A 12,492-nucleotide genomic window follows, 5' to 3' on the forward strand; every position below is an offset into this window, starting at 1 on the left:
GGGGCCAGGCACCCCAGTGGCACCGACACAGCCTTGGGAGGGGGATGCTGTGGGGCTGGACCCCGCTTTTAGCAAGAGACTGGTGAGGGGGCATTTCCTCCAGAACTTTACACAACATGGCTGGATGCTCCCATCTCCTGTCCCTGGAGTGGCTCCTGGCAGCTCTGATGGGTGATGGCAGCTGAGTGCTGGTGCTCCCAGCACAGCCATGGCCATAAGCTGCTCCATGAGCAGGATTACAGGGGAACTTCCCCAGGGCTGTGCTGGGGATGGGGACAGGCTGTGTGGCACATAGAGGCCCATGCTGCTGTGGCACAGGGTGCAAGGGACAGACTTGCACATGTGCACAACTGGCAGCTACACTGGCACCCCCATCCCGGGGAACATGGGGGTGACTGAGGAAAGGGGCACAGAGCCAGGGCAGGCCAGCAACGGGACATGGCTGGCCATGGCCCCACCACAAGCCACGTGTCTCTGCAAGGGACCTAGCACCCAGAGGGCAGCAGGCAAGGGATGGGGGTGGCACACTGGAGCCATGTGCTCTCTGCTGGCATGGGGCCTTAGGCCAGGCTGCTGCCCCAGGCTTCTCATTCCCTGGCCTTGGCAGTGCCAGGGGCGTTCATTGGTGTCCCCAGGGGTGAACAAGAGCTGCAAGGAGCCCAACAACGTGTGTGTGTGTGCGCGCACACGCATGTGTGTTTCCATCCCACCCTCCTGCATCCTGGTGCCACTGGGGTGATGCCAGCTGGTGCCAGGGGGAGTGGACGCATCAGAAGGACACAGAGACAGCGATGTTGAGCCAGCGCTAGTTCAGTGTCAGTGTTTATTTGTGTGACACTCAGGGAGGGGGGACATAAGCACGGGGCAGGGGGACATGGGGAGAGACATCTGTGGGAGGGGGAGGGAGCCGCTGCCCCCAGCGGAAGAGGAGGAGGGGGGCGGCCAGGGGCCATTGGGCGCAGGGCGTTCCCGGCGGGGTTAGGAGCACTCAGATCTCTTCAGGGTCTTCTCCACATTGCCAGCCTCGTGCGTGACCTTGCAGCTGTAGGTCTCGTGGCTCTTCCATTCGGAGGAAGTCAGTGACAGGTAGCTGCTGGCCATGTACTGGTTGTTGCTCTGCCGCTGGGGCTGGCTGGTCTCGACGCCGCTAGAGATGGTGCGGCCATCAGCCACCCACGTCACCTGCACGGCGCCGGGGTAGAAGTCTCCTATCAGGCACACCACGGTGGCTTTGCCCTTCTCCAGCTCCTCCGAAGATGGTGGGAAGAGGTAGACGGTGGGAGAGACCTTGGGCTGGCCTGTGAGGAGACACAGCAGTGTGGGGGTCAGAGGGGACCCTGTACCCCACCACAGCCCCCTGCCCGCCTGCCCTGCCCGCCCCAGCTGCATCTGCCCAGAAACTCCTCCCTTCCCCCACAGCTAACAGTTTAGAATTCATAACTAACATATTCAGTTTTGGAACATATACATTTAATATATAAAAATACATATGTGTGTATAATATGTGTGTAATGCACATACACATACATCACATATATACTTGTATATATGTTATATATACACTATATGCATATATATGTGCATATACACATATATGATAGGTACTGGAATATACAGCAAATACATATAAGTATATTATAAATTACATATATAAAGTATACAATATACTACATAGGTGTGTAGTATATACGGTTCTATAAATATATAGAATTATATAACATTTATATAATACATATATTTTAATATGTATATATGTTTTATATATGCATTCATATATATTACATAAAATATTGGGTTAGTTGCCATAAACCCATCTCTTCCCTTTTGCAAGGCAATTGTTTTTAAAAAAATCAAAATTACAAAGAGAAACGGTCCTGTTTTCTGCTCAGTTCTGCTTTCAGACTTGCCTTAGAAAAATTACAACTAAGAATCACCCAGAGGAAGATGGAGGAAAGCTATTTTGTCTTTCTGAGGTGGTTCTGCTGCCTCCTCAGATGTACAATGTCTCTGTCTCTATTTGAGAATGAGGAGAACTCTGCCATGAACAGCTTTCTGCTGAAGAAATTGTCAAACTAAATTTTTCTCAGTCTTATACCCCCAGTAAATTGTTTCAGATTTTTGGAGAAATTCTTTTAAAAATTATAAAGACAGACAGACAATGTTCCTGGAAGCCTTTTCAACACAATAATCTCTGTTTTTGACATAGTTCACTTGGACAAAAGGATCTTGAAGATACCCTTGAAGCCCTTCAGTTAAGACCCCAGGGACGTGCCATTTTAACACCAAGTCAGCTGGCACTTCAGCCTGATGGTGGCTGAGATCGGGCTGCCACCTCGCAGTGCCTGCACCCTCAGCCATGGGACCCCGTGGAGAAGTCCCTGCTCCTCACCGAGGGCGACAGGCTCGGTCCCCAGGACTAAGAGTTAAGGACTTAGACCTTAAACTAACACTAATCTCTTTAACAAAGACAAAAATTGACATTCTTAGAGATCTAAGAAATCTAGAAATAGAGATCTATTTCAATTTCTGAAATGGACTCCCTGAGACCTGAGACACATTTCCTGGCCAAATTTTAAGATCTTTCAATTGAGAAAATACCCTCTAACCCTCCGTGGCACGCACCAGAGCCCTCCAAGTCCAGAGGGACAAGACGCAGCCCAAAACACCGCGCTTAGTGCCTGTCCCCAAACTGGCGGCAGACCCCAGCCCAGCGCCAAGTCCAAGAAAAAAACCCCAAATAACCAAAAATCAACAAAAAGTCACGATTTCACAGTGGGGAAGGAAAGACCGAGAAGAAAACGGCGACTCACCTAGGACGGTCAGCAGGGTCCCGGCCCCGAATGTACCACACAGTGATACAGGGCCATGCAAAAACCTCCTGCCTCATGGCAGGAGCAGTCCTGGCCCCTGTGGATGTGGCAGGGTGGAGGTGATGGGGTGGAGATGCTCTGATGGATGCAGCAGGATGAAGGTGATGCGATGAAGATGCTCCGATGAATGCAGCAGGATGAGGGTGATGAGATGAAGGTGTCCCAGTGGACACAGCAGGCTGGACGCACAGTGCTGGACATGCCCCGGTGGATTTGGCAGGGTAGGAGCAGCGGAACAGTCATATGGGGATGAATGTGTGTCCTTGCTGGAGGGGCCATGGGAAAACAGGTGGCCTTGGCCCTGCCATCCTGCATGGACTGTGTTGACTGGGCTCTCCAGAGCTGCATTGTCCCACTGCTACCCAGAGCTGAGCACCTTGTGCTTGTTACAAGCCCATGTCCCTGCCTGTGGTGTGGGCATATTAACCCCAGGTGAGGAAGGGCTGGTGGAGGCTTTGGGTGCCCCTGAGGCATGACAGGAAGCACCTTGCCTCAGACTGCACTGCTGCCATGCAGATGGCTGTTGGCTAGCCTGGGGGGGCACCATCCTGCCACCTCTTGAGCCACACCGTGGCTGCAGCTGGGGCAAATTGTGACAATCAGCTATCGGAGAGTATGTGTGTGGATAAACCTCATGAAGAAACCATCCACCTGTCCATCCTTCCCACTGCCCAGAAACACCAGTGTTGGGTTAGGTGTCATGGTTTCACAGGGGACCCCACCTCCTAGCACCTGTGCCACCCTGCAGCTTGGCCTTGCTCCCCATGTCCTTACCTGGGCAGGATTTTTGGTTCCTGGTGGGTGGGTGAACCTCCTTGCAGCAACTGTGTCGGGGTGCCCTGCTGCACAGAAAGAGCCCAAGCAGCTGCTTGTGCCCAGCCAGTGGCCCTGGTGTCCCATGAGCATGGTGGGGAGGCAGCCAGGCTCCCAGTCACTGAGGCTGCTCGTGTGCGGCTGCTTGCTGTGGATGGCAGAGCAGGGATGGTATTTTGCATTCTTCCCCCAACCCATCTCTCCCAAGGGATATCCAGCAGCTGTGCCACTGTTGGCCAAGGTCTTGGCTGAAAACACATGTCAGTCCCCTTCTTAATACCCCCCATATGAAAAGCTCGCTGGCTCACAAGTTTTAGTGAAGGTGTCCCCCCCGGTTTGGACCAGTCTGCCTCTGATGGCTTTATAATCAGTTCCACCCAGTCTCTGGGGCAGGGGGTGGTAGCTTGCCGGGTCCAGCTTCACCCCATCTGAGCACCGCAGCCCTCCTCCCTGGGCCACGCTGAGATGCCAGAGATGCTGCGAGCACAGGCAGCACGGAGTGGGTGGCATGGCCTGGGCTATGGGCAAGCTGGGGGCCAGGCACTGCAAAGAGCATGAGGTAAAGGGTGAGTGAGAGCAGCAGGTCCCAGTGCATGCATGTGCTGAGGAAGAACACACTTTACTGCCAGGATGAGTGCGGTGGAGGGCAGGTAGCCCAGGTGCTGCCGGTCCTGCCCTGCGCATCCTCCTGCCTTCGGGAGCCGAGCCAGACAGTGCCGGCACAGTCTCTAACACCAAGCAGAGCACTTAAACCCATCTCAACTGGTTCTGCTGAGGTGATGGCTGCTTCCCAAGGCACCGGGGGTGGAGGATGGTTCTGCCCCACCAGCTAAGCCCACTCTGGAGCAGCACAGACAGAAAAGTGTGGCAGTTACATTTTCCTTGCACAAGAGACAGGCAGACTGCAGAGACATGCAGGTTTGCTCCAAGAAACCCTGCCAGCAGCATCCCCTACCCCTGCAGGAACTGTTTCCCACAGAGCTGCACCTGCCCATTCTGCATCCCCCAGGTAGTGCCCTATAAGCCCTTGCCTTCACAGCCCCTTGGAGCAGCAGCTTTTAAGTAAGCGCTCCTGGAAGCATCCGCCAAGGGCCATGCCATGCCAAGTGGGCTGGAGAAGAGGCATCAGAGGCTGTTGGTAGAGAGGAAGAGCCGTGACTTACAGAAAAAAGCATATAAGGGATGCAGATGCTTACATACAGCTGCAACAGACAAGGCAGGGATGAGCCAGGATGGGTTTCAGCTAAAACCAATTAACTTCAAATTCCCCAGGGAAGGCTTGGCTGCTGCCTTGTAAAGTGTTTTCCCAGAGTGGTGCCAATCTCACAGGGCACAGGGTGCTCAGCTCGGAGCAAACAAGCTCTTGGAGTGCTGAATTTCCATAGCACTGACTTAAATTGAACTCAAGAATATTCAGATGCTGTGGTTTGTGCATGTGGTTATAGAAAGACGCAGAATCAGTGAACCTCCTGAGTCACTAGGAAATAAATGTTGCTTCGAAGATTTTGTGGTTTGGAACACTTTCTGTTTCAGAAGTCTGCTTTGCCTCTGGGAAGGCTTATGCATTGGTGCAGTCTGAAACTAGCCAAAAAAAGCACTGAAATGGTCTATGCAAAGCATTTACTTGAGGCCAATACCATCTATTGTGGATGACCAGTTGCTGAGCATTTCTCAGACTTCGATGTATTTTCAGTTCCGTTTCAGGGAGGACATTAAAGGGGGACAATGTTCAGCTCAAAAGTCCAGCTTTTCAGTTTGGAAAGAGACATGGAGAAGTAGAGATGCTGTGCTGGATGTGCTAGGGGGGTTGGCCCTTCAGCACCTGCACAGCATGCGGCTTTGGCAGGAGTGGGGGCAGGTGAGGCAGTGCTGGTCCCAAAGGAACACCGGGGAGGCTACATACCACTGCTGTACCACTGCTCTGCCTTAGCTGCTGGGGCCAAGCAGCAGATGCCGTGCCAGGCACCCTCCACTGTTGCCACATGGCTCATCCAGACATTCCTGGAAGTGAATGAGAATGAAAAAGGATAGGATGTGCCATACAGAGTATAAACCATCCAAAAACTGCCTGACATGGCTTTTAAAAACATCTTCCCAAAGAAACTGGATCCCCTATGGACAAAAATGAGCCCTGACTGGGGAGAAGTAGCTGCCTAGTACACAGGGGCTCCTGGCACGGCTGGGCTGGGCGCAAGGCAAGGAGGCAGCTGGCGGTGCCCTGGGTACCAGCCAGGGAGCAGAGAGGGAACTCGGCCCTGCAGTGTGGGGCTGGGACAGGGCAGGGAACTGCCCCAGCATCAAACGGGGACAGCAGAAATGCCCAAATGGCTCCGGCCATGGCAGGAGGTTTTTGTATCACTTCCCCATTGCACCGTGTCACTGTGGAACCAGTGTAGGGGTTGCTTTCATAACTACCACAGTAATAGACGGCCTCGTCCTCAGCCTGGACCCCAGTGATGGTTAACGTGCCCGTAGAGCCAGACAAGGATCCAGAGAATTGTGAAGGGATGCCTGAAGGTCTCTTGTCATTGTAGTAGATCACAGTGACAGGGGCAGTGCCAGGGGCCTTCTGCTGGTACCAGCCATACCAGTAGGTACTACCCCCACCCCCGGAGCAGGTGATCTGGACAGTTTCTCCTGGGTTGGCTGACACGGAGGGCGGCTGAGTCAGCGCTGCCTGGACCAAGGAACCTGCAGAGGGAGAGGAGAGAGGGGAGAAGACAAGGGTCAGCCAGGGCCCCACGAGCACAGCCCTGCCCGGGCAGCAGCGCGGGGGCCCTGTGCCCAAAGGGCCCGGCCGGGCACAGCGACTCTGGCCATGGCACCTGTGCCGTGGGCGAGCACTGCGAGCAGGAGAGGGAGCCAGGCCATGGTGCGATCCCAGCAGCTCCGTGTCCCCACCACGATGGGGCTGTGACATGGACCCCAGCTCCCTTTTAAGCCCCCGCCCGCCCAGGGCACGGCCCCTCCATGCAAATCTGACCCCGCGCTCTCGCCTGGGTCCTGCCCGCGCCTCCCCCCACCGCCCTGCCCGCTCCACGCCCAGCCCCACCACCCCACAAGCAGCGGGGATTGTCCCCGGCACAGAGCGGAGACACGTCCCAGCCCAGAGCCCAAAACATCACCAGCATGGACACCCCCATTCCCGCCCTGGCCAAGTGGCCACAGGGCCGAGGGGTGCGGGAGAGCTGGGCTGCTGGGGGCGGGGGCATCAGGCAGTGCCCCCAGCACCAACATCCCCTGCCGTGGGGAGCAGATGAGCTGCTGCCTGTGCTGGGGATGGAAGGAGAAGCCCTTGTCCAGGCTCTTGGCACTGCTGTGCATTTCTGGGGTCCAGCTGGGCCCACCTAGGCTCTCCCATGGGGAGTGGGCTGGGAAAAGGCAGGAGCAAAGCCCCATTTACATCCCTCTGAGATCCTCAGCTGAACGTTCTTGGTGACCGATGAGCACCTGGGACCTTGACCTGGCACGGGCAGGGAGAGCGGGGCGCATCAGGGAGCGCACAGGAGCCCTGGTCCCTGAGGGCTGCAGGGTGGTTGGTGCAGCCCAGCGGTGCCTCCCTGGCCCCAGCCCATGGCACGTGGCCCCCCACCCCACCGCACGGTCGTCCCTGCCCAAAGCCTGGCCCTGGCACACACCTTCATGCCCAGCCCTCGTCCCCTGCCCCGGCTCCCTCAGGGCGACATAGGAAAAGTCACCGCTCAAGACAAGTGACACCGACAGACACAGAGGGGCCAACACCTTTGTCCCCAGCGCTAGTCCCGGTCCCGGGGTCCCGCAGCAGGATGGGGACGGGGCCAGGGTGCGGGGCAGCCCTCTGCTGTCACAGGGCTGCCATGGGACATTGCCCAGGGCCAGGGGCTTCCCAGGGGCCAGAGGTACAAAGAGCCAGCGGTGCAGAGCCTGTGGGCTCCTCCTGCGGCGCGGCAGAACAGCCCCCAGGCAGCCCTGCTCTGCCCCGGCAGCCTCACGCGTGGCCCTGGAGCTGCTGCGCCCGTGGGAAACGGCCCTTGCCAGCGTTGGCAGGCGAAGCTTTGGCCCAGCTGCCCGGCCCTTGGCATGTTCCCACTTGTCGGTGCTGAGCCCACCGCTCCAGCAGCGCTGAAGCCCCTGGGGCGATGCCCGGGGAATCCTGGCACGGCTGCGCTGGGCGCAGGGCAGGGCAGGGAGGCAGCTGGCAGCGCCCCGCGTGCCAACCGGGGAGCCCAGGGGCAACTCGGCCCTGCAGCATGGGGCAGGGACAGGGCTGCTGGGGGTCATCTCCTCCCCACGTGGCAGGGGCCGGGCACAGACCTGGGGCTCTGGGACAGCTCAGCTGGGACACCAGGCACAGCCATCTGCAGCACAGGGCAGGGCCATGGCGGGGACCTGCCCCAACATAAAACGGGGACAGCAGAGATGCCCGGCTGGCTCCAGCTGTGCCAGGAGGTTTTTGTATCACTTCCCCATTGCTCTGTTTCACCGTGCCAGCACTGATGCTGCTGTCGTAGCTACCACAGAAATAGACGGCCTCGTCCTCGGCTTGGACCCCAGTGATGGTTAACGTGCCCGTACCGCCAGATGTGGATCCAGAGAATCGAGAAGGGATGCCCGAGGGTCTCTTGTCATTCCAGTAGATCACAGTGACAGGGCCAGTGCCAGGGACTTTCTGCTGGAACCAGCCATAGCTACTGCTACTCCCGGAGCAGGTGATCCGGACAGTTTCTCCTGGGCTGGCTGACACGGAGGGCGGCTGAGTCAGCGCTGCCTGGACCAGGGAACCTGCAGAGGGAGAGGGGAGAGGGGAGAAGACAAGGGTCAGCCAGGGCCCCACGAGCAAAGCCCTGCCCGGGCAGCAGCGCGGGGGCCCTGTGCCCAAAGGCCCCGGCCGGGCACAGCGACTCTGGCCATGGCACCTGTGCCGTGGGCGAGCACCGTGAGCAGGAGAGGGAGCCAGGCCATGGTGCGATCCCAGCAGCTCCGTGTCCCCACCACGATGGGGCTGTGACATGGACCCCAGCTCCCTTTTAAGCCCCCGCCCGCCCGGGGCACGGCCCCTCCATGCAAATCTGACCCCGCGCTCTCGCCTGGGTCCTGCCCGCGCCTCCCCCCACCGCCCTGCCCGCTCCACACCCAGCCCCACCACCCCTCAAGCAGCGGGGATTGTCCCCGGCACAGAGCGGAGACACGTCCCAGCCCAGAGCCCAAACGTCACCAGCACGGACACCCCCATTCCCGCCCTGGCCAAGTGGCCACAGGGCCGAGGGGTGCGGGACAGCTGGGCTGCTGGGGGCAGGTGGCACTCACAGCTTCCAGGGACGGGGCTGGGACGATGCCAGCCACCAGCATTCCCCACCCCACTCTCAGCATCTTTCCCTCCTACAGGAGTCCCAGGCCCCACACCGATCTTGTTCGTTCCTCCCTTCCCCAGTGTACCTGGGCCCCGTCATCGCTGCTCTTCCACCTTCTCTTGCAACAGCCATGTAGCGCTGCCCCTTGCACCAACCCTGCCTGGGGCTTCTGGGGCCAAGTGGCCAGCCGCCCCATGGCACAAAGGGCCCATGGGCTGTGAGGACACAAAGTTGCACAGGAGCCAGAAAAGCACCTGTGGGCTGCGTTAGCAGGAGCGTTGCCAGAAGCCAGGGAGAGGATCCTTCCCCTTGCCTCAGCACCCTGAGACACACAGCCCAGCGCTGTGTCAGCTCTGGGCTCCCCAGCCAGGTATGGGGAGGGATGGGCACAAGACCCATGAAGGGCTCTGAGGATGATGAGGGGCTCAGAGCATCATTGTGTGGAGAGAGACAGCATGAGCTGGGGTGGCTGAGCCAGAGGTGAGGAGTCTCAGGGGCATCTTATCAACATTATAAATATCTCCGGGGGGCAGGTAAGGAGATGGAGCTAGGCTCCTCTCAGAGGTGTCTGCTTACAGCACAAGGAGCAACAGGCACAGGTTGAAACACAGCAAAATCTGCTTAAATGTAGCAAACCCTTTTTTCTTTTGCAAGGACAGTCAGACCCTGGAACGGCTTGCCCACAGCGCTGTGAAGTCTCCATCCTTGGAGATATTCAAAACTCACCTGGACAGGCTGTGGACAACCTGCAGTAGCCAACCCAGCTTCAAGCAGGCGGTGGGATGAGATGATCTCCAGAGACACCTCCAGCCTCAGCAATGCTGGGGGTCTCCCCAGCAAGGGCAGCAGGCGGCACCCGAGGGACCCTGGGGCAACAGTGGGTTTGTGCTGCCCTACCCCAGTGCTGGGCGTGCAGCGACCTTCCTCAGCACTGGTGCCCCAGCTGGCTCTGTAAGACACAGCCTTCTCCTCCGCAGCTTGGACTCCAGCACTGGGTAACGTGGCCATGGAGAGTGAAATGTGCCCAAGTGCTTGTCCTGGTTTTGGCTGGGATAGAGTTATATTTTCTTCTTAGTAGCTGGTGCAGTGCTGTGTTTTGTATTTGGTGTGAGAATAGTGTTGATAACAGATGGGTTTAGGTGTTGTCAAGTAATGTTTATACTAAGTCAAGGAATTTTTGGTTTCTCAGGCCATGCCATGTGAGAAGGCTGGAAGGGCACATGAAGCTGGGAGGGGACACAGCCAGGACAGCTGACCGGAACTAGCCAAAGGAGTATCCCATACCATGGGACGTCATGCTCAGTATATAAACTGGGGGGAGTTGGCCAGGGCCTGACCATTGCTGCTGGGGAAATGGCTGGGCATCTGTCAGTGGGTGGTGAGCAGCTGTAACGTGCCTCACCTGTGCTTATTTTCCTTTCCGTTTAGATTTTGTTACCCTCTCCTTCTCCCTCCTTTTCATTATAATTACTGTTGTTACTATTATTACTGTTAGTAGTAGTAGTAGTATTATGTTATTATATTTTTTATTATTTCAGTTATTAAATTGTTCTTATCTCAACCCTAGGCTTTTAGATTCCTTCCCAATTCTCCTCCCCATCTCCCTGGGGAGGGCAGAGTGAGCAAGCAGCTGTGCGGTACTTAATTATCAGCTGGGGTTAAACCACAACACTGCCACACATGCCCTCCCCAAATGACAGGGGACAGTCAAAGATGTGGGGCTCTCTAGGACAGCTGAGCTGGGACACCAGGCACAGCCACGTGCAGCACAGGGCAGGGCCATGGCGGGGACCTGCCCAACATCAAACAGGACAGCAGAGACTTCTGAGTGGCCCCTGTGTTGGCGGGAGTATTTAGTATCACTTCCCCAATGCTGTTTCCCGTGGCAGGTGGCAGCAGCATAGCTGCTGTCCCAGCTACCACAGTAATAGACGGCCTCGTCCTCGGCTTGGACCCCAGTGATGGTTAATGTGCCCGTGGAGCCAGACTTGGATCCAGAGAATCGTGAAGGGATGCCCGAGGGTCTCTTGTCATTAGCATAGATCACGGTGACAGGGGCAGTGCCAGGGACCTTCTGCTGGTACCAGGCATAGCTACCACTACCCCCGGAGCAGGTGATCTGGACGGTTTGTCCCAGGTTGGCTGACACGGAGGGCGGCTGAGTCAGCGCTGCCTGGACCAGGGAACCTGCAGAGGGAGAGGAGAGAGGGGAGAAGACAAGGGTCAGCCAGGGCCCCACGAGCACAGCCCTGCCCGGGCACCGGGACAGGGAATGTCAAAGGCAGAGAAGACTGGACCTGGCTGCAGTCACACGCAAATCTGGGAAGCGGAGCCCAGCCCAGCACATCCCAGCACAGGGGCAGCTCTGGCAGCAGCAGCAGGACACGGTCAGCAGTAGCAAGAGGCACTGGCATGGCACACAAGGCCACACTGTGAGAACTTTGTAGGGACCAGGACAATGGTGCCCAGCCACAAAGTCACCTCCAGTTTTCAGGGATGTGAAAGGAACAACATTCACAGCCATGGCCATGCAGAAGGGACAGGAACCTGCACCAGCTCCAAAGCCTTGCTCGGCCTTGAAGGAGAAGGGCAGAACATTTCCAATTTGGATTGCTCTGTAGCTCACTCCCACATCTCTCTGTGTGATTACACCAGCATCAATGCTGCTGTCGTAGCCACCACAGAAATAGACGGCCTCGTCCTCGGCTTGGACCCCAGTGATGGTTAACGTGCCCGTGGAGCCAGACTTGGATCCAGAGAATCGCGAAGGGATGCCCGAGGGTCTCTTGTTGCTCTCATAGATCAGAGTGACAGGAGCAGTGCCAGGTTTTCGGTCATGCAAACCAACATACTCATTGCTGCTGCTGCTGCTACCCGCCAGAGCAGGTGATCCGGACAGTTTCTCCTGGGTTGGCTGACACGGAGGGCGGCTGAGTCAGCGCTGCCTGGACCAGGGAACCTGCAGAGGGAGAGGGGAGAGGGGAGAAGACAAGGGTCAGTCATGGCCCCACGAGCACAGCCCTGCCGGGGCAGCAGCGCGGGGGCCCTGTGCCCAAAGGGCCCGGCCGGGCACAGCGACTCTGGCCATGGCACCTGTGCCGTGGGCGAGCACCGTGAGCAGGAGAGGGAGCCAGGCCATGGTGCGATCCCAGCAGCTCCGTGTCCCCACCACGATGGGGCTGTGACATGGACCCCAGCTCCCTTTTAAGCCCCCGCCCGCCCAGGGCACGGCCCCTCCATGCAAATCTGACCCCGCGCTCTCGCCTGGGTCCTGCCCGCGCCTCCCCCCACCGCCCTGCCCGCTCCACGACCAGCCCCACCACCCCTCAAGCAGCGGGGATTGTCCCCGGCACAGAGCGGAGACACGTCCCAGCGCAGAGCCCAAAACATCACCAGCACGGACACCCCCATTCCTGCCCTGGTAGAGCAGCTGCAGGGCCGAGGGGTGCGGGAGAGCTGGGCTGCTGGGGGCAGGAGGC

General features: G+C 57.7%; 2 protein-coding genes and 1 gene segment (V, D, J or C); all 3 read right to left on the reverse strand.

Annotated features, from left to right (window-relative positions):
• Positions 1–792: 792 nt before the first annotated feature.
• Positions 793–12,169, reverse strand: LOC102049953 (immunoglobulin lambda-1 light chain). The gene is made up of 4 exons (XM_055704649.1): positions 12,107–12,169; positions 10,909–11,200; positions 2,811–2,851; positions 793–1,298 (listed from the first exon to the last, which is right to left on the reverse strand). Exons 1-4 carry the CDS (start codon positions 12,150–12,152, stop codon positions 979–981), a joined length of 699 nt encoding a protein of 232 aa, XP_055560624.1. The 5' UTR covers positions 12,153–12,169; the 3' UTR covers positions 793–978.
• On the reverse strand, positions 5,583–6,571 carry LOC129735576 (Ig lambda chain V-1 region-like). The segment is given in 2 exon segments: positions 5,583–6,374; positions 6,509–6,571. Coding segments are annotated over 2 exon segments (657 nt in total).
• Positions 7,349–8,657, reverse strand: LOC129735571 (uncharacterized). The gene is made up of 2 exons (XM_055704595.1): positions 8,579–8,657; positions 7,349–8,444 (listed from the first exon to the last, which is right to left on the reverse strand). The coding sequence occupies exons 1-2, from the start codon at positions 8,622–8,624 to the stop codon at positions 7,651–7,653; spliced, it is 840 nt and encodes a 279-aa protein (XP_055560570.1). The 5' UTR covers positions 8,625–8,657; the 3' UTR covers positions 7,349–7,650.
• Positions 12,170–12,492: the final 323 nt, after the last annotated feature.

This window comes from Falco cherrug, chromosome 1 (genome assembly GCF_023634085.1).
Source record: "Falco cherrug isolate bFalChe1 chromosome 1, bFalChe1.pri, whole genome shotgun sequence".
In the NCBI taxonomy this organism is placed as follows: Eukaryota; Metazoa; Chordata; class Aves; order Falconiformes; family Falconidae; genus Falco; species Falco cherrug.